Source organism: Gymnoscopelus braueri (genome assembly GCF_963280865.1).
Source record: "Gymnoscopelus braueri genome assembly, chromosome: 20".
Taxonomy (NCBI): Eukaryota; Metazoa; Chordata; class Actinopteri; order Myctophiformes; family Myctophidae; genus Gymnoscopelus; species Gymnoscopelus braueri.
The window spans coordinates 347,007-368,941 of NC_137622.1; the positions used below are offsets into that span (position 1 = coordinate 347,007).

The following is a 21,935-nucleotide window of genomic DNA, read 5'->3' on the forward strand; positions in this document are numbered from 1 at the left end:
CATTACGTAACCTGGACGCGCTGCACCACGGGAGTTGTGGTCTTTATTCATTGTTGCCAGATGTTATGAGAGAAATAAGCAACCAGGGTCTAGGGAAACAAGCCCAAAAGAAGCAACTAGGGCAGACATGTGAGGTTGCTGGCCACTGGGAAATTTGGGACGGCCGCGCCATTCCAGGCCGACCAGGCCGGCCGTTTAAAAAATGTGGAAACTAGCCCAAATAAGCAACTACACTTTAGAAACAAGCCCCCCCCCCCGTCCCAAAAAAACGCAACCCGCAACTAGCAAAATGTTATATTTACAAGCAATTTACCAGAACAACAAGCCCAACGTCGCTTATATTAAGCGGACATGGCAACGCTGGTTTTATTTCATGATAGCGACATCTGGCACTAGATGGCACTAGTGAACCGTGTTAGTTTTCTGTTATTGTGAAACGGTCATTTTAAAGTTACTTTAATCTAATGTGTAGTCCAAATTAAACTCACTGCGACAACACACAGGCAGTGGTGGTAAAAGTACTCACATTTCTTACTTAAGTAAAAGTATCAAAACTGCAATGTAGAAATACTCTGTTACAAGTAAAAGTCCGGAATTAAAAATGTAATTGAGTAAAAGTACACAAGTTTTCAAATGTGTGAAAATAGCAGATCTTTTGCATATTATTTATATAATTTTTTATCATGCTTTTACGTTTTATCATGCTTTAAAGTAGTAGTTTTAAATGTAGTTTGTGTCTTTTATAGTGACCTAGGTATATATGTATTGGCTGTGTTGTCTTTTAACCACTGCACGAAACAAGTTCCGAAAGGAAAATAAAGTTGTTTGAAGTTGAAGTTGAAGATCTATACAAGCTATTTTCAAATGGCCGAAATGTATAGGGCTGAAGTGGTTATAATGCATGTTTTGTAATAATAATCGAAATCTACAGAGTAACTTGTAACTAAAGTTTTCAAATAATTGTAGTGAAAAGTACAATATTTGTAGTGGAGTAGAAGTAAAAGTACTGAAAATTGGAAATACTCCAGTAAAGTAAAAAAAATACCTAAAGATTGTACTTAAGTACAGTACTTGAGTAATGCACTTAGTTACTTTGCACCACAGCACATAAGAAACATAATATGTAGCTATACATTTTAAGTACTTGACAAAGTGCACTTTAATGGCAATGCGTTGCTCTATTAAAATGTACACGTCTTCCAAGAAATTCAAAGATTTTCCAGGAATTTCCAAAAAAATATCAATAGTGAAAATGCTTTGTGAGCTTGTAGATCTCGAGTTTTCCCTATATTTGAAATAGGGCTTCAGGGGTCAATTCATAATGTACCTTTTCCCATTCTAGAAATGTAGTGGAGTCAATTTTTTTAAACAATATTTGTCTTTGAAATGTAGTGGAGTTAAAGTAAGTATCCAAAAATACTAATACACAAGTAAAGTACAGATAATAAAACAAAATGTACTAGTAAATGTATTTTGTTACTGTCCACCACTGTGTAGTATCATCATCACCACCACACACATTATGCTGCTGCTGTGTGTTCAGGGGAAGAGGTGGGTGTGCCATGTCATGGAATTTGACAAATGTTGGGCTGATCCCAAAAGCTGACCCCCTTGACCTAAAAAAATAACAGCATGGTTCTTTTTGAAGCTGTGTAGATTACAAAGCACTGATTAGTAGCCTACCTGCATTTTAAAAGTGACATCTGCAGAAAGGGGCGTTTTCCCATAGCTATATGTCATGTTGTCACTGGTGGAAGCCGGTTCTCACATCATAACATTTAGCTGAAAGTAGGATGGTGCAGTTTACACATACACCTACTACTCCCTTTAGTCTTGCTTTGTGGTTTCTACTTTCTACTAAACAAACAGTGGTGGACAAAATACTCCTCAAGAGGGTTCCACGGGGTCCCCAGCTACATGATTGATAGTTAGGAACCAAATGTTTCCCTAGAGGTCGGTGGGTGTACACATTGGAGCCAGGGTCCATTTGGTGCATTTTTATCTGTTGCTTCTGTGCTCCATTAGCGAGAACCCGGATTATATTACAAAATGAAAATGAGATGGATTCTGCCATTTGGGGATTGGGGAATGTAAAATGGCTGCATTAAATTACAGTTGAAGGAAGTTCTCTAGCCCACTGGTTCTCGACCGTGGGGTCCATGGATCCCCAGGTATCCTTACGGAGTTTGTCTGTACGAGTGTACCACTTGGAACCAAATGGACCTTTTTGCACACTCTGAGTTACATTAATGCTAAGGATTGTGTGTGTGTGTGTGTGTATATATATATAAATATATATATATATATATATATATATATATATATATATATATATATATACACAAATGCTTCATAAGGTTCAGAAATAACTGAACTAAAGGCTCGGTCTGTTACGATTGACCAACGCACATACATCACACACAGAGATGGGTCAGTAAAAGGTCTTGGTTTGGTTTGTACAGCCCATATATCACTTATTCACCTTTAGACATCATGGTATTCTTCTCACCAAGTCACCATAAAGGCAGCTAAAGACGGGGATCACTTGAAGAGTGCTCCGGGTCCCTGATGATGTCACTTTCTATACACTGAGGCAGGTTAAGAGGGCAGTGCTGACCGACAACCGGACACTCGGGAACAACAAAGAGGCACCAGTTTATTGCCTTTCCCAAGAGGCGCTGGCGTCACCGCGGCCCCATAAAGAGACGTTTCCCACTGGGACCCTGCACCCGCTGTCACCCTCTGCACCCCAACCCCCCTTTGCACCCTTCCATTCTGCCGGGAGACTCTCCCGGGATGCCTATAGCATCTCCATGACAACCACCACCGAGTGTGTGTGTGTGTGTGTGTGTGTGTGTGTGTGTGTGTGTGTGTGTGTGTGTGTGTGTGTGTGTGTGTGCGTGCAGGGGGCTGGGGGGGTTCCATAAATGCAGTAGCGCGGGGGGCTGGGGGGGTGTGGGGGGAGGGGGGGGGGGGGTTACTACATTAACCCTGGCATCCATATTTTTGGGCAAATTTCCAAAACCTTTCAACATCTTTCACTTAATGTCTTCTTTTCATAAACAGCTAAAATAGCCGGTGTACGAGCTCACAACGCATCACATTGAGACGCGCCATGTGCTTGTCTGCTATTTTTACAGTTTGGCGTATGATGAAGTATATAGGGCTTAAGTGGTTAAGTAGACACAGCAGAGGTGAAGGGCAGAGGAAGTGGACGGGACTTGAAAATAAAGGCTCTCTAAACAAACAATTCTGAAGTGACCGTCCCACTGCAGTGTGTGTGTGTTAAGAGAGGTATATAACAGGGGCTTTAAACCTTGTGGCTTTCACACCAAATACAAAAGGAAGCACAGCTGTGAATATATAGGACTGTCACTTTGACATGGACACCAATTTTCTCACGGGCCACTATTCTGATTACATTCTTTATTTCATCTTCTCTTATTTACAAATGCACAGTAACAAACATTAACAACCCATACTTTTCAATTAAGTTATAATATCTCTCTCTCTCTTGTTTAGTTTTTTTTCAAACATGACAACAGCAGAAGAATGTCAGTAATCTTCTTCACACAGTCTCTTCTTCAGTTTTGTAAAGTGCATCAGAACGATGAGACCTCGCGGAATAATAAAGGATGATGAGTTCAATATCGTATCGGTTGAAGGTTGGGCTACTGGCCAAGTGAGGCTTACAATAATCTTGCAGCAACAGCCCACAGTTTTTTTTTTAAATCATTATTTTGGACAATTCAGTACTACTGTAAACACAATAATAGGATTTTGTTTTTTATAGGCCACTGAAAATTAAACAATTCAATAATTACAGTTGTTACACACTGATGAGACCTCAAGCACACATTTTTGGAACATTTTGATAGATTAACATACTGTACTAAAGGCTTTAATATTGAGAGCAGATGAATGACAGGTCTCTATGCAGTGCCCTATAGCCTGCACAGGACACTGTTAGATGTGCATGGAGGTAGCATGGGGGGGAATTGTCCCATTGTTCTGAATGTGGCTCTTTATCTATTGATACCTCATGTATTCAAGACAATGTGCACATTTTATTAAAGTTTAACATTGATGTAGGGCTTTAGTAGAGCTGAATGATGCCCTAGCACATACTGAAAACAATACAAGTAAAAAAAGATTGAGATACAGTTCATGAATACCCGCATACACATAGAGACAAGCTCGATAACACATAACAAAGTGTGGACAAACTGGAAAACTGACCTATAAAGTTCCATCACCTCCAGAGGGCTGAAGCTGGGGTGGAGCGAGGCATTTTGGGCCCAGGAATAAGTGTAGCACCGGGTATTTTGGAGCCAGCAGTGGGGGCCTCTGTGCTTGCTGTCTTGGCGGCTTTGCTACGGGCTGCAGATATGACGGCTGTGCGGATGGTCTTGGCTGTGGCGGAGGACGGACTGTGGGCAGCGCGAGGCTGGGAAGGGGCCTGACACTCAGAGTTTGGGGCTACTCGTTTGGACACACGGAGGGGGCTCCCTCGGATGAAGGACGGCTGGGGACTCCCCGGGACTTTCCCTGGCACTGTTCTGTCTGAAGTCCTACGGGTCAGAGTGGATTCTCCGGGAGTCTGCAGCTCGCCCGCCGCCTGCGCCCTCTCCCTTGCACTGTTGCTTCGTTTGACCTCTGCCTGAACGCCAGCGGGCCGCATGATGGGAGAGGAGCGCATGGATATGCTGCGAGGAGCAGCCAGGCGGGTGGGGCGGGGTGTGACGGGTGGGTCAGGTGGGGCTTGGATTTTGTTTGTGGGCTCCGTTTTGGAGCGCACCCTAGGAATGCCTGTACTACTGGAAGGTCCCGTGCGTGAAACAAGACCTCTCTTGGCTCCTACTCCACTACGCACGGGTGTCTTGGTGGTCCGAGAATCCCCCTTAGGTGTTGGAGACGTTGAGACCGCCCCCTCTCTCAAGTCAGCGTCCCTCTCTTTCCTCCACTTGGAGCAGAGGCTAGGTGCGGGTCGTGGTAGTGGAGATGTCTGGTGTGACAAGGTATCGTATGATCGTAGGCCTTTCACCAGAGTGTGGCACTCCAGCGTCTCACCCACACGAGTATAAGACATGTCTTTCTCCCTCTCTGCATTTGGAAGGTCGGGGTACTCCTGCGCTCGCTGTGGGCTCAGCTCTGGTAGACTGGAAGGCGTCCAGTTCTCCACGGGTGTGCAGGCCGATTGCATGTCTGTCTGCCTTGTTAGCCCTCCTTCAGGCATAAGGCTCAATTGGAGAGCGCTAGGTTTAGCAGCAGGCTGGCTTGGTTCCTCTTTCTCCTCTGGCTGCGTATGTGTACCAGCTGGACCATCTGTGACCATGAAGGATTCAGACCGACTCTCTGAGGACTGGCAAGCTGAAGACACAGCCCTGGTATCACAATGAGAGAGTATTGCTGTGATATGAACAGAGTTTGGTGCAGACTCGTTAACTGAAGTGTCTTTGGACTTAGTCTGTGGCCGGCGAGTAGTGTCTGATACAGGCTGGCCAAATCTGTGTCTGAGAGCAGAGTCCTGGCTTTTAACACTCAGGGTAGTAGTGGCAACAGATACAGTGCTGGTACAAGAACTGGATGAAGATTCAGTGGTCATTACAGTACTCGGTGTGTGTGGGATTTGAGTCACTTCATATTTAGGTCTGTGTGTTTGCGTAGTAGCCACTTCACACAGGCTTTGCGAAACATAAGAAATGATGTCAAGCCTCTGTTGTGTGACCTTGAAGCAAAGCCCATGCTGAGATGGACTAACTTTAGCAATATGTGAGGCTTGTACTGCTTCCACATTCTGGCCTTCTGCATGGTAATGATTGGTCTGTGTCCTGCTATCAGCTTCCCTCTTGCTCAATGGGGAACTACAAATCCCAGGAGCAGTGTGATGGTCAAGAACATTGTCATTGGTTGATGTGGGACTGCTGCCCAGCTCTGGGAAGTTCCTAAGGGTGGATGAATTCTGCAGGTGGGCGGTGTAGTTTATGAGGTGATGGGAGTGCCTGCGGTGCTCAGAGCTCCTCAGGCTCCGTCGGCTCCAGGTGTGGCTCAAGTTCCTCTCTAGTAGTCTCTCCAGGTCATCCTGGCTCTCGTCGCCTCGAGGCTCCCTGGCCGGCCTCAGGCCCAGGCCCAGGCCCAGGCCCAGCTCCAGTCCCGTACACACGGCCACAGAGCGACGCTTCTCCCCGATCTCACGCTCACGCTCGATCCGTTTCTGTTCCTTCAGCTCCCGCTCTGCGTTCTCCTGTAGAAAAGGAAGGGCATCAGTTGATTATGTGCCTCAGGACAATCTCTAACTTTAAATCAGACATGTGCATCCATCTATGGGTCTGACCTGGACAGCTCTTTGGAAACGGTGGCAAAAAGAATGGAAGACCCGACAAGCCTCCTCCAGTTTGAAGGTGTCGTCCTCGCAGAAGAACTCTACCAGAGCCTGACTGGACATCCTCATGCCCTCCACTTCATCTTCTGCCTCCTTCAGCCGCTCTTCTGCCATCTGAACACAAAAGGAAATCACAAAGGATTGATCCAATTCTTAGCATAGCAGTGATTTTAGTGATTGTTGCTGCTATTTTTGCTATTGCTTGTCTCTCTCCCCCATCTCTCCCTCCCACTCTAAAATTTTCGGTCTCTTCTACTCTCCGTCTCTCTCCCTCGCTCTTTCCCCTCGGACACGGTCAAGGCAGATCGACCCTAGAGCCTGGGTCTGCCTGACGTTTCTTCCAGTTATGTGTTTTTTTGTGCCACTGTCGCAAAAATGCTTGCTCAGGGTGGGACAATGTCGGGTCTCTGCTAAATATGTAAAGTGTCTTGAGACAACTTGTTTTTATTTGACACTGTAATAAAATGTAATTGAATTGAAATTCTAAACTCTGGTCATGGGAGACCAGAGTACTTCTGGTTTTCCATCCTCCCAGGAAGCTGATTTCCTTATCATACTAGCTGTCTACTCAGGAAGTAGGGGGACCTGGAACACCAGCTGAACACAATTGGCAGAACAGAAGACAGGCAGTAAAAATGTTCCTGGTGAACCAAACTGTAAACTGCAGACTTACAACACTGCAAATCCTGCAATGTTAATTAAACTCTGATAATATAACGATGGACTTGTGAGGGTCCAAACAGCATATTAGTGGATATAGCCAATCTCCAAGCTCACAATGTGTCACAATGTGTCACAATGTGACGCGTTGTGAGCTTGTAGATCTGCCATTTCCACTACTTTTTTAAATGTTTGAAAATGTATATGTACGTAACATATTTCAACATGGAAACGATTATGACGATTATGCAAAATAACTGCCATTATCTCACCTAATCGCGATTAGGCAATTATGCAATAATTGTGACAGGTCTAGTTGTGGGTCAGTAGACGGTGTGTGTTTATCATACCTCCAGGAAGGGCAATGTCAGTCGCTGGATCTCTGCATCCGTCTGGGTGTTGACACTGAGGGCCAGCAGTCTGCTCTGTAACCTAGACAGGTCCTCCAACACAGACTCTTCACACAATCTGGGGAGAACAACAATGGACACATATTCATACAATATCGTCGCTGTCAGGTGGAAACCTTGTATGTTCAAAACAGTTACTTTTCAGGAAAAAAAAGTTCCAATGGGTCAAATGTAGTTATTTAGTCACAAGCTCTTGTTAATCCTTTATTTATAAATAACACTTAACCACTTTAACTTAAAAAAAACTTTCCAAAATAGCCGATCCAAAAGCTCACAACGCGTGGCGATGTCATAGTACAGCAACACTGTAGTATGTAGCATGGCAAAGTAGGGCATTAAAGTTTGAAAAAGTAAAGGAAATAAAAGGTTTCTGCCCGACAGTGGCGATATTTAGTTCTTAGTTCTATTAGCATTTCTATACATCTTTGGGGGTTTTATGTGCAGAAAGCAAACGTCGGCAAAGTTAACACAGTTCGCAGTTTTAGCACTCTGTTCTGATTTCTAGAGCATAGAAGAAAGGTAATAGAAACAGCATGCCAACTCTCCAGCAGAGATAGAATACTGGCTCAGATTATCAATGCAGTCATGACCCACTTTCATGCAGCCAGATTCCTATTGCTAACAGCTGGACATAAAGCACTGATAGAGAAATTCAACAGAGCTACGTTGTAATGTTGTGTTTTAGCAGTCAGCTGGAGTGTACTGACGTTATTGAGTAATGCACTGGTTCTCAACGTCGGGTCCGGGGACCACCAGGGGGTCCAAACAGACCCTTATGGGTCTGTAACTTTGAGAGTACAAATGGAACCACATTTGTACACTCTCAGAGTTGAATGAACGCAGATAATTTTACAGTGTAGATTAGGGTCCTAGAGATGAAAATGGTTGAATTTGTGCACTGTGAGTTACAGACGCGCAAGGTACCGTTTGAACTACGGCTGCACAACATATCGAACATTTATCGGCATCGCAATATCAACAAAAGACTTTTACATATCGCAAAAGAAATGTTTTATCTTGTTTTCAGGTTTTTATTCATTATTCAATACAACAATCCAGGTATAAAGGACTGTATGGCTAAATTGGTGGTATATATTCATTGCAGTTGTAGTAGACAGGTGCAATGTTTTCAGTAAAACCATTTTGTTGAAATGGAAATAATCCACGCCTTTTTCTTCTTTTTTTTCAGTGTGTGCATACAGTAGGCTAATCATTGTCTGGATTCTGTGTAAGCAGCAAACCAATGGCAGAGAGTCATTAAAACGGTATTCTTCAGTATTTGCTTACTTATCACGAGTCATACTGTCATCACAACATTCAACAATGTCATCGCATATCGCCTGTTTTCCTAATATCGTGCAGCCCTAGTTTGGAACCCTGGTAGGCCCCCAGACCAGACATTGAGAAACATTGGGGTAATTCATGCATGTTCCTCCAGCCTCCATCACAAAACGCTGCATTGATCAGATCCATGTTTTGGGAAAAGACTGACCTGGAGGCGGAGCCAACGTGCCCCAGTTGGCTGGGGAAGGACAGCAAGCTCTGGTCCCGTTTCACAGCTTCCTGCGGAGAACAAGACAAATGATTATTCCAGCTATTGTTTCAAAAGAAGCAAGCAAGTCATTTTCTGATGCTGCTGATGGGAATCATTTGGACTGTGGGACAGTGTGGCTACTCTTCTCTGAACAAAAAAACCCACTTCATTTGGCACAATATAAACTGTATTGAAAACTAAAACTGAATGCATAGTCTTTACGCTCTGGAGGCCTGGGTTCTAACAAAAAGAAATTCTGTAAAAAATAAATACAATGCATTGTTGAAATAAAACAACGGGTGGGGTACAGATAAATAGCAGCTTTTCCTAAATATATATTTGGAAAGGGAGGTGAAACTAATAGCTCCCTAAGCTTCATCTTCAATGTATTTATGTTAACAAAAGCCATTTTAGCAAATGAATAATGCTCTTCCTTTGTCTGTCCCTTTGTGTGTGTGTGTGTGTGTGTGTGTGTGTGTGTGTGTGTGTGTGTGTGTGTGTGTGTGTGTGTGTGTGTGTGTGTGTGTGTGTGTGTGTGTGTGTGTGTGTGTGTGGGGGGGGGGGGGGTTATATCGTTTCTTTCATGCAGCACCTGCTCAGCGTTACTGCACGTCTTCTTCTCCCAACCAAAGTTCTTACCATGGCCACAAAATGCAGCAGGTTCATGCCAGGCTTGTTGGCCTTGGTGTCAGCCAGCTTGAGCAGCGAGTTGATTCGGAACCCGGCGGCGTTGCCTGAGTATCCACCCTGCGAGGTGAAGCACAAGGTCAGACTCTTACCGTCTCACAACATTATGACGCGGTTGAACAAACAGCGTTACGAAACCCAGGTGCATGGTCTTGGAGTGACGCTCTTGAACACACACCCGGTCTCCTGCACGCCACGGGTCATTGTGCGCAAATAAAGAACCCGTTTCTCCTTTTATCCCTTAAGAGTTGGACTGAGGAAAAGAAAGGTGACATAATGAAGAGGCAAACTGGGGCGCTGGGGTGGCACAGGGGTAAAGTTCCTGCCCATCACCATGGAGATTAGGGGCGCAAATCCTCTGCGGTGCCTCCAGCTCGGCCGGGCACTCCAACGAACAGAATTGGCCGTGGTAGAGGGAGGGAAGCCGGGCGGGGAGGGCGACCTCTGTCCCTGCACTAGCAACTCCTACAGGTTGTTCAGGGTGCCTGTTCAGCGGGGTGCGGAACCAGGAGGAATAGAGTGTTCCTCTATATGCATTACGGCCTTCCAGTGAAACTCCTCCTCCTCACTGGCAGGTGAAAAGGAACGGACTGATGACGTCACATGTTTTGGAATGGAGGAGACATGTGGTTGTCTGCAACAGGGATTCTCTACTTTTTTTTCCTTTCAAGGACCCCCAGTTTGATATGCATTGGGCCAAGGACCCTCATTTGATAAAAATAAAAAAATAGCACAATCTACTCTACAAATAGATTTGAACCCCTGGTGGACCCCGGGCCCTATGTTGAGAAACAGTGATCTACACCCTCCCTAATGAACCACCCCAGTAGTGGTCAGCAGCGACAAGGGACTACAGTACAAAGGGAAATTGGGAATTGTCATAACTAAATTAGGAGAAATAAAACCAAAGAATTAGAGGCATACTCACAGCATTCATATAGTTGCCTGCCTTCAGCACCAAACGGAGGATGGAGTGTAACTCTGGACAGCTCAGCAGTTCTAGGAGGAGGTTCAATAATATCAGTGTTTTTGTGCAAACATTGAATGACCTACATACATGGCTGACGTCAAAGACACTAGATGAGCACAATTTTGGATGAGGTCATTCACTGGACTAAGGTAGTAGCAGAAACAGACTGTGCAACATCAGAATAGGATTGATAGGAAACGTTATATTGTTGAATAATGGACCTGAGTGGAAGCATATACAGAGATTACAGACTGACCAGTAATCGACCGTTGAGGGACTCCATATGAAATGCCTTATTTATGTGATTCAATGTTGCCAATAGAAACAGAAAAAGACCTTCCTGTGAGATAAGATGACTAGTTTAGAGCAATGCCTTTAAGGCCTAAGCAGTGTTCAAGTCGACAAAAAAAGAATGGTGTGGTCTACTGTGTCGAGGGCAGCACTGAGATCAAGTAGTACCAAAACAGAAACTTTATGATTTTCAGTGGCATGTACAGAATGTACAGAAGTGAAGTTATCTTGTGCATGGAAGTTATTACTGTGAGCAGCAGAGTCCAATATTACCTTCTACGGACAATATACGCAGCAACTCATCTTCTATTTACATTCTGGCTTCACACGTAAACACCGAGAATAAATGCAAATAAGAGCACTTAACCACATAACGCTGGCGTCCCTATTTTGGGCATATCATTACAGGCAAACTCAAAATCTTTTCAACAAGTTTTTTTCGTTTCCCAAATATAGCAGATCTATAAGCTCACAATGTGTGGAGCATTTGTCATTATATAGGTCATAAGTGGTTAAATAGGGGAAATGGTTGAGTCATACAGGTGTCATATTTGCATATAGCGCCCCCTGCTGTTACTTTACCTCTGGCCGCCTCCCTCAGACATCTGGCCGCCACACACAGAGAGGTCACAGCGGGGTCAAACTCCTGCTGCAGGATCATGGCATCCAGGCGCAGACGAAAACTAAACGTAGAGAGGAGGAGAGAGAGAGAGAGCGAGAGAAAGAGAGAAAAACGTGAGTGTGATCAAATCATCTCTAACAAAAACACAAGTGAGAATGAAGCGAAAAGGCAAGGAATGGGCCTTTAGTTTAGTGTGTGTGTGTGTGTGTGTGTGTGTGTGTGTGTGTGTGTGTGTGTGTGTGTGTGTGTGTGTGTGTGTGTGTGTGTGTGTGTGTGTGTGTTAAAGGAGTACACATCAAAATCCTCATGTTCATTTAAAGCTACAATCCCAAAATGTCCTTGGCTTATCAGCGTTACAGGGCTACTTGTCATTGTCCTACACTGACACCAGGGTCTAAATGTCTCAATAGCAGAGTAGAGAGACCACCTCCAGCCACTGCAGATGTACTAGTTATATTGTATTTTATTGTAAATAAAGATTGAAATAAGTTCTGGATTGCATCTTAAAATCTGAGCGTACAAATGGATAAATTAGCTGAGGATTTACTGTGCATGTGTGCATGTACAGTAGCAGAAAGATAAGTAGGGTTTTCAACAACTTCCCAAAAAATTATAGATCAACCAAAGCTATAATTAAGTTAGGCTGTACCGGTAGAGTATGAAGAACAGGTCAAGCAGCATTTGTGGACTCAATTAATGAGGCCATCTGAGCCCTAGGACAGTGGTTCCCAAACTTTTTAGCTCGAGCCCCAAAAGAGAAATTTGATCCCCCGTGACCCAAAGTGAAAATAGCAGATCTACAAGCTCAAAACGTGTCACATCGCGACGCGCTGTGAGCTTGTAGATTCATGGATATTTTTTCCTTTTTGTCGCATTCCTAAGCCAATAATTTGATGACCGGCAGCGGTTCCGGTAGGAGACACAAAGAGTCTCCTTTGTGTCTCCTACTGGAACCACTGCCTACCGGTCCGATTGTCATCAAATTATTGGCTTAGGAATGCGACAAAAGCTAAAAAATAACCATGAATTCAAGTCTCCATGGGGTGAGTAATCGATAGGAACTCCTGAACTATCCCTTTAAGTCCAAATAATGTTGATCATCTTTATCTGTTGATTCTCTGCTCCATGAGCGAGAAAGCAGAACAAGTACAATCACAAAATCTAAATGAAGCCGATTCGGCCAATATATAAAATAAAATAAAACTAGACCTGGTACATCATTTGGGGAAAGTAAAATGGCTGCATTTTGAAAAAGTTCTCTAGCTCAGTCAAAATGGTCCCAAAACCATCGTTTGGGAACCACTGCTCTATAGTGACCTGGTTGAAACGTACCTGGGGACCTCCACTAGCAGCAGCATGAAGAGGTCGGGCTCTCCCAGACTTCCACGTTGCCCCTTGAACCTCCTGAGACGGGACTCCTGACACACACACACACACACACACACACACACACACACACACACACACACACACACACACACACACACACACACACACACACACACACACACACACACACACACACACACACACACACACACACACACACACACACACACACACACACACACACACACACACACACACACACACACCAGACAATAAGCAAACATCTGGAACGCAGCGTAGAAGAAATACCCCAAACCCCAACATGTCGTTAGCAGTCACTTATAATATCGTTCACCAAAGTCCCTCGTCAGGAAACACTCCACATAAGGCGGGATGGCGTAATGGTAAACTCTTGATCATGTTAATGGGGACCAGATGACGGCGATGGTGTTGGTGGGGGTTTGGTCAGTGTTGTTGCTGTAATGAAGGGCGTTGCCAGCAGTGCTGGACAGAGCACTCAACCCCCGCAGTTACTTGAGTCAAAGTATAGATAGCACTCCTGGGCAAATATTCACTCAAGTTGATCTGTCAAATTTGTACTTAGAGTTATAGTACTGGAGCACTAGCTTTTAAATATACTTAAGTGTTCAAAAGTACATGCTTTTAGAAATTGAAACATTGAAACATTTTCCAGAATATTTTTAAAAAAATGTCAATTATAGTGAAAATAGCAGATCTACAACCTCAAGCTTGTGAGCTCGCAGATCAACTATTTTCATTATATTTGAAATAGGGTGCTGGTGGTTCATTCTTATTGCACTGTTTTCCTTCCTAGAAATGTAGTCGAGTCGAAAGTACAATATTTGTCTTTGAAATGTAGTGGAGTGAAAGTATCAAAAAATAGGAACTCTCAAGTAAAGTACAGATGTAAAATGTACTCAAGTACAGTACTGAAGTAAATGTACTTAATTACAAGTGTCCACCACTGGTTGCCAGAACAGACATAAAGCAGCCTTTACCTCCTCCACGTCAGGCAGCATTTTGCAGAGTTCTGCGAGCTTCTCGGCCCCGTAGCGCTCACTGGCCCCCTGCCTGATGTCCTCCACTATCTCCTTAGCAGCGCTGTGGAAAAACACGCCCATCTTTAGCATGATGACATCGCCTTTAAACACGCAATGAGGCTGGAGCTGGAAAGCATCAATGACTGTAGAACAGAGGGGTTCCCAAAACCTTTCAGCTCAAGACCCAAAAGAGAAATTGGGTGTGTTCCCAGGACCCAAACGTACACAAATACATCATGAAGCGCTATTTCAAAAACTGTGAAAACAGCCGATCTAAAAGCTCACAATGCACCGCGATGGGACCCGCTGTAAGCTTATTGATCTGCTATTTACACTACTTCTAAAAAATAATTACATTTATGGATTAATCTTTAATATAGCCCAACAAAAATGTATAGTCACCGACAATGCCACCAACAGGCGAAATAGGTGAAACAAATTGCATATCAGTTCCATTTTTTATGTTTAAATGGGGAGGATCCACTTTGTTTGTATTCATTCATGTGCTAATTGTGAACGGATGAAGATTATGGGTCATTTCATGTCAAGGTAGCAATACAAGCCAAGGTTCTACCAAAAGCTGTAACAAGGGAGCAAGGTGCTCAACGAGGTGAGCAGCATTGACTTTGTTCAACTAACAAACGTACACATACACACACCTTATCAATCTTGACTGTTAGGGTAGAGGGAGTTTTGACGCCACACTGGCGACTCACAGTGGCGTCTGTACTGAACAAATAAGCACAGGCACCCGACACACACACACACACTTCCTGGATGTCAAGGTGTCATTGGAGAGGACAGACATGAGAGCTGGCCCTGAACGTTTGAACTCTGTCAGTCTGTCTGTCTTACTTCTTCCTGGTGACACATCTGTCCACCATGCCAGCCCAACACACACACACACACACACTTCCTACCCTCTCCCCTCAGCCTAATCACTCAGCCTGTCTTAGGTAGTCATACCCCACTTTGTGTGTTACAGTAAGTTTCCTTTATTCTGTAACCCACCCACACCCACACACACACACACACACACACACACACACACACACACACACACCTCACTATTCTAATGTTAACTCTGAAGGGATCGACATCAAAAGTGCAGTAAGAATGAGTAACTCTGTTCTTTCATTTTCAAAGGCACTCAAAGAGAGCTGTGGTTTTCTTTTGTCCTTTCCGTGTAAAAACAAGATACTGATTTCAATAACTGCCCATAGCAGAAAAATGACAGTAATGAGAAGGTAGGAAACAGAAGGGAGAACATGGTGTCTGGCAAAATAAGAGGAGGGGGGGGGTAAAAAAAAAAGTACTTTGTTGAAGCTGCACCCTTATTTCAGAAGTGGGGCGGTCTCTGTGCTGGTCACACAGACACAAGGCAAATACGCTCCTGACAGGACCAGTGTTTTGTGTATAGAAGCAGCTCATCTCACATAATGGCTTTACTTCTTACAAGTCTTGACAAATCTAGTTTAGAGAGGCCCGCTCTTCAATTAGGATGCGCACAATTGAACCACCTCCACCAACTCTGGTGTACACAAGCAGACACGACAACATACCAGCTCTGCACAGGGCTTTGCCCTGATTCTCTCTTTCAGATTATAAATGCATATATTATCTACAAAGTCAACATCAGTCATATTTATATAAAAGTTTTCACAGCACGTTTGTAATGCAACGTGCTGTGAGCTTGTAGACCGGCTATTTCCGAACAACCAAAGTCTAAAATAGGGCTTAAGTGCTTCAGAAAGTGCCTGATTTCCTGATTACTTAGCCACTCATTAATGAGAAAGCGAAACCCTGTTTGAACCAGGCAAACATCCTAAAGCCAGTGAGAGGAGGGATGAATATGACAAGTCTCCAGCAGGGTCTCTCTCCACGGGGAGTCAGCTTTTACACAAGACTGTCAGCAGGTGACAACTCTGACCCTAGGGGTGACCGTCTACTCTACAGCCTAACGCTGCCCCTCACCCGTCAACCCTTCTTTCAAGACCCCCAGCCTCACAGCTGTGGGTGAAAACTCCCTCCACCTGTCTCCCCCCGCTCGGCCCCGAACATCGCAAACATCAGACACCCATCGCTTAATGGTTCCTTCACACTTGACACTCACTCACACACCTCGTTGACAGAAGCCGTACTCTAGTGTCCGTCTCAAGTGTGAAGTGTCGTTCCCCTGGGCACAGTTCTACACACTTCTGTTTCCTGCTCTTAAAACTAATGGCACGCTTGATTGATGCATATGACCTCCAGCAAGGGCAAACTAAAAAAGGTCCATATGGTCGCAATTACTTTGTCCAAGAGACACGGAATCACACACAGTGTAACAGATAGTCCGTCAAGAGGCTTACGTTTTGAACTGACGCAGGAATATCCCGACGTTCATACTGCGCTTGGCGTCCAAGAGGCAGATCTGTGAGAACAAAACAAAAAAAAAGACACAAACAAGTCAAACGCTTTGATCATTAGGACAGTGGTTCTCAAAATGGGACCCCCACGGCTCCTTCAAGGGGTTCAAGGGGGTCTTTTTTTTTCTTCTTTTTATCTTGAAAAATTGTGGAAGATTTTCACAATTCTTAACAACACACATCTTCTCTTATGGGGGTCCTGTACAGAAAATATCTTCAAATGGGGGCCTGTGGCCAAATACATATCAATTTGTGGGTCCTTGAGAACCACTGCAATAGGACAATAGAGTCTACGTTTTACAACCACATCTAAAGGTCCCAAAATGAGACAAAGCACTGTGTGGTGCCATGCGGTGCGCCCTCTGACCTGATCCGCGGTGCTCTCCTGGGGGGAGCCGCAGCGCAGCAGGACGGAGCGCCGTCTCAGACTGCCGGAGCCGTCCGCAGGCCTGGTGTCCTGCTGGCCAAACAGCTCGTCCAGAGAGTGCAGGTCGATGGGGAACTCGTCCTCCCCCGTCGCCGCTCCACTCCACACGCTCTTTCTCCCCTCCACCTTATAGTTTACACAATTTAGGCATTTATAAGACGCTTTATACAGAGACTTACAATAAGCACGGTAAATAAACACATAGAATGCAGTGGGAGCCTGTAGTGCCTCAAGAAAACTAGGATACCAGGTAAACCATGAACCAACATCTGTCTAAAAACAACATGCTATCTGAATAACAATCTGTACATCGAAACTATAGTGATATCTCCCTGGGTCTGAAATAAAGATTGAATTGAATATAGGATACCAGGTAAACAATGAGCCTGGCATCTGTCTAAATAACATGCTATCTAAATTGCATTCTTGACTTTTGGGGTCAAGGAAAACCAAACCTAAGAAACAAAATATATGAGAACAAGTGACCAAGATAAAGTCTGCATAGTGTCCTAGTGGCCATATCTATGGTCAGTCGCTAGCATCCATCGAGAGAGAAGGTGGCAAGAAGGGGGGTACCTTCTCTTTGGGGATCCGCTCCCAGTTCAGCTTCCTCAGCCGGCTCCGCCGGGCGATGTCCGCGCGGTCGAAAGGGGAGGACGGTGACGACGGCGACGACGGAGGGGGCAGGGGTGGAGGAGGGGGCGGTGGAGGCGGCGGAGGAGGCGCCAGGGGAGGTGGCGGGGGGCTGGTGGTTTCGGCCGGGGCGGGCGGCATATCCATGGCAGTCACTTCCACAGCGGCGGGGAAAGCGGGAGGAGGGTCGACGGCAGGCGGCGTTCCATGAAAGGCGCGGGACAGCTCCTTACCGGACACGCTCAGGTTGATAAGCATAGAGGGGGTCGGGAAGGGTGGCTAGTGGGCTTTAGAACTGTGGCATGGAGGCATGGAGGCTAATCCCTGTGTGCCAACAGTTTCTGCTCAGCCAAGGATGCCCTCTCTACCATGCAGTGGGATCCAGTTCAAAGGTCAATCAATCGCTCTGGCTCCAGTCTAGAGGGGAAAAAACACACACAAAGAAAAATGTTACCTCAGACCACATTATTGAACACAAACAAACATCTTGGAGTTTCTTGTTGTAACCATGTGAGACTGTAGGTGATATTTTGGACTCTCGGGCGGGTTTCTTTCAGCTAAAAAGGTGATGACCTCAGCTAAATATTCCATAATTAGCCAGCGAGCTAATTGTGACACCTGGCCTGTAAGTCCTTTCATTAGCGTGGCTTCAGCAGCCAGTTGGAGCTGAACATTGGTAACCTCGGGTTCAACTTTCAGTGGAAGTTCAAGGCGTTTTTGGGAAAGTACTAGCTGTGAGATGAACCCTCTCCCTCCTTCATTGGCTGTTTGAACAGCTTGTTCCATCCTGTTCAGTTTCACATCACTGCATGTGTGCGCACACACACACACACACACACACACACACACACACACACACACACACACACACACACACACACACACACACACACACACACACACACACACACACACACACACACACACACACACACACACACACACACACACACACACACACACACACACACACACACCTACCTGAAGCAATGGGGCACAGGTAACCACAAGACTAAGAAGGGGGCTACAGGTTTTGCTGCATAAAAATCCTGGATATTATTTGAAGTACTTTGTCACAGCACACATTCTGGCCAATGGCCATGAAAGAGTGAAAATTAGTTGGACTCCAACTAATGTCATTGGGGCTGTTTTCTCCAACTGTTGGAGATCTATTTCATTTAGGACCTACAGTAAATGAACATTTAACTTCACTCTGGCACAGATGAACACCTCATTTAGGTGTTTATGTGCCAGAAAATCTGTGTTTCTGTGTGCCAGCATGAAGTCAACTGTACAGGAGTTGCCCACACTGGTGCACAGTAACACCTAAATGAAACCCAGAGAAGTTATGTTATTAGGCTATTATCAGCAGTGTTTATGACAAATCAAAATGTCTGCTGTGAAAAGAAAATGTCTATTGTTTTGTCCTTGAGGGAGGTCAGTCACCTCTGATCAAAAAAAAACAAAACAAATCTGAGAGCATATTGTACACACTTGCACCAGCAAGTTTTGGGAAGGATTAGTCGATGCAATTACGAATGACTCATAGTGTCTGCTTCTAAAGGAAAGCCTCTAATCCAGGGGTCTTCAACGTTTTCAGGCCAGGGACCCCCTAGCTGAGAGAGAGATGAAGCAGGGACCCCCTACTCTATATTGGATAAAATTGTGTTTCAGATTAAAAGGTGATTTTTTACTTAGTCTGCTCTTTTTTCCCCTCTACACCTATAGCTTCTTTGCCAAAAATAGCCGATCTACAAGCTCTCAGCTGCGAGGCGTTGAGAGCTTGTAGATCGGCTATTTTCGGCTAATGTTCCCCCCTCAGAAAAGGAATTCTATATAGGGTTCAAGTGGTTAATGTAAAAAAAAAAATCCTATCACACAAAGATTTGGCGGACCCCCTATACTAGCTCTGAGGACCCCCTAGGGGTCCCGGACCCCCTGTTGAAGACCCCTGCTCTAATCATTAACATAGGTTGTAGATTTAGCCCAGAACTCCATAATAACGTGTCTAGAAGAGCAGTATTGATCATAATTGATTGCCAAATTGTTCCAGTGGGTGGCCAACCACCACATGACATGAAAACCATCAAAAATGTATCTGGACCAGTGGTGGAAAAAATACAAAAAAGTTTTACTTCAAAACAAAAAGTATCAATACTGCAATGTAGAAATACTCCAGAATTCTAAATTTACTTAAGTAAAAGTACAAAAGTATTGGTATCAACATGTATTTAAAGTATCAAAAGTATAAAGTGCTCATTATGCAGAATGTCCCATTTCACAAGTTTTAAAAAATGCATAAAAATCTTTCAAAAATAGCAGATCTACAAGTCGATGTGATGCGTTGTGAGCTTGTAGATCTGCTATTTTCAAATGGACGAAATGTATAGGGCTGAGGTAGTTAATGTATGTTTTTTGTAATAAAAATAAAAATCTACAAAGTAACTAGTAACTTAAGTTTTCAAATAATTGTAGTGGAGTAAAAGTGCTCTGAGATTACAAGTAGCCTAAAAGTACTGAAAACTGAGAAATACTCCAGTAAAGTAAAAGTACCTCAAATTGTACTTAAGTACAGTACTTGAGTAAATGTACTTAGTTACTTTACACCACTGCAGGACTGTGCAACGAAAACCATCAAAAATGTATCTGGACAGCCACCGTTCATTGAGTTCAATGCGGTCCAATGGTACTTATTAAAAAGTTATAATTCTTAATTTTTCAAAGATGTTAAGTGGAATAACGAGTCCCTAGTAGATCTATAGACTATAATAATAATAAGATTCACAAAACCTGTCACAGGTTTTGATGTTAATTAATTAACGATCCAAACCAGTCAGTAAAGCTATGCTTATTTGTGGTTTCAGTCAAACTTTTCCTCACAAAGCGATTTTTCCATCTTTAGTTTACATTTACAAACGACTTGACACTTACTTTAGCAATATTTTGACTATTGTAATTTATTTGCCACAATCCAAACCAAACAATTCCACGATCATACTTACAGTAGTAGCCTACAGATCCACTTCCACAGTGAGTTATCTCCACAAATATCCAGCAGAGATGTACAACTACAGCATTTCACTCTACAAATACTAAACTATATAAACTCCAGGTAATGTAATGTAGCGCTGAGATCCTGTCCGATCGCTCCGATCTGTCTCTGAGTCTGAACTAAACTCAACTCTAGGGAAACTTTCCAAAGCTTTCCAGGAACGCGCACGCAGGCAGGCGCGTTCCCGCGGCCAGATCAGACAAGTATCCTCCCAGTTTTCCCATGTATGCTGCTGGTGGATGGATTGATGGTGGGAATGGCATTTGCAGGTACTGATCATCAGTGGTGGAAAAAGTACTCAGATTTTTTACTTAAGTAAAAGTATCAATATGTTCCTATGAATTGAATACACAGGACCCCATTCCAATGGAAACAAGCCATAGTGCTTTCTTGGGTTCAATGCTTTTAGTATTGTTATATTAAAGTAATTAAACTGTACATTCTGTGCTTTTTTTTTCAAATTGTAAAAAAAACAAGTATTCAATCAATCAATCAATACTGCAATGTACTCTGTTTTTTTTTACTCAAAATGTACTTGAGTAAAACTAAGTACAAAAGTATTGGCATAAAAAATTACTTAAAGTACTCATTATGCAGAATATCCCATTAAAAAATAAAAGTAATCAAAATCTTTTGAAAATAGTAGATCTACAACTCACAATGTGTTGCTTTGTGACCCTTTGTGAGCTTGTTTTAGCATTTTTGTAGTGGAGTAAAAAGTACAATTTGCCTCTGAGATGTAGTGGAGTAGAAGTAAAAGTACTGAAAAATGTAAAATACTTATACAGTAAAGTGCAAATTCCTCAGCTTGTACTTATGGTACAGTACTTGATTTACATGTACTTAGTTACTTTCCACCACTTGGTACTGATCATAGAGTTATAATATATCGGTACTACTACTCTCTTCAACAATCTTTGGCAACTTTTTATTTACTTCTAGTCTTACTTCTAGTCTTCATACACGTTGGGCTAGAAATGCATGTTTTGTTGTGTTGAAAATTATGTTGTGTTGAAAATCTTGGGTAGAATAACTAAAAACTACTCAAGTAAGAGTAGCATATTACTTTCAATTATTAATGACTCAAGTAAAAGTAGGCTAGTCATCCAAATAATTACTTGAGTAAAAGTAAGAAAGTATCCAGTGAAAAGACTTAATAATGAGTTACTTCATGCAATGCAAATAAATCAGAATGTAATTATCTGAAATTATTTAAGTCCTTCTATTATAGAAATAAACAAAATTGGCTGAAGTGTCTCTGAGAGAAAGAAACAAACAGAACATGCATGTGATAGAAGAAAGGGGAAAGTGGAATGTAGCCAAAAGCTTTACAAATGTCACTTTTGCTCTTTTACATTTAGCCCAAATCTAAAAGAGCAAAAGTAAAAAGAAATCTTCACAAATTAGTGAAAGTGAATAGTATGTTGCCGTAAAACTACTAAGTAGGCTAGCCTACAGTTTATTCAAAA

The 21,935-nt window shown here is 43.5% G+C and overlaps 1 protein-coding gene across 1 annotated transcript; it reads right to left on the reverse strand.

The window, feature by feature from the left end:
• Window positions 1-3,444: 3,444 nt before the first annotated feature.
• Window positions 3,445-20,563, reverse strand: fhdc2 (FH2 domain containing 2). The gene is made up of 13 exons (XM_080415897.1): window positions 20,417-20,563; window positions 17,358-17,831; window positions 16,722-16,907; window positions 16,298-16,359; window positions 13,905-14,007; window positions 12,889-12,974; window positions 11,517-11,617; window positions 10,602-10,672; window positions 9,626-9,733; window positions 8,945-9,015; window positions 7,393-7,510; window positions 6,335-6,496; window positions 3,445-6,244 (listed from the first exon to the last, which is right to left on the reverse strand). Exons 2-13 carry the CDS (start codon window positions 17,670-17,672, stop codon window positions 4,253-4,255), a joined length of 3,375 nt encoding a protein of 1,124 aa, XP_080272023.1. The 5' UTR covers window positions 17,673-17,831; window positions 20,417-20,563; the 3' UTR covers window positions 3,445-4,252.
• Window positions 20,564-21,935: the final 1,372 nt, after the last annotated feature.

Excerpts from the sequence above, each read along its gene's own strand:
- fhdc2 (XM_080415897.1), bottom strand. The coding sequence starts at position 17,672 with ATGCTTATCAACCTGAGCGTGTCCGGTAAGGAGCTGTCCCGCGCCTTT. Across the intron at positions 9,734-10,601 it reads CAGGCAACTATATGAATGCT|GGTGGATACTCAGGCAACGC; the intron begins GTGAGTATGCCT and ends TTCACCTCGCAG. Across the intron at positions 7,511-8,944 it reads CACGTTGGCTCCGCCTCCAG|ATTGTGTGAAGAGTCTGTGT; the intron begins GTCAGTCTTTTC and ends TGTTCTCCCCAG.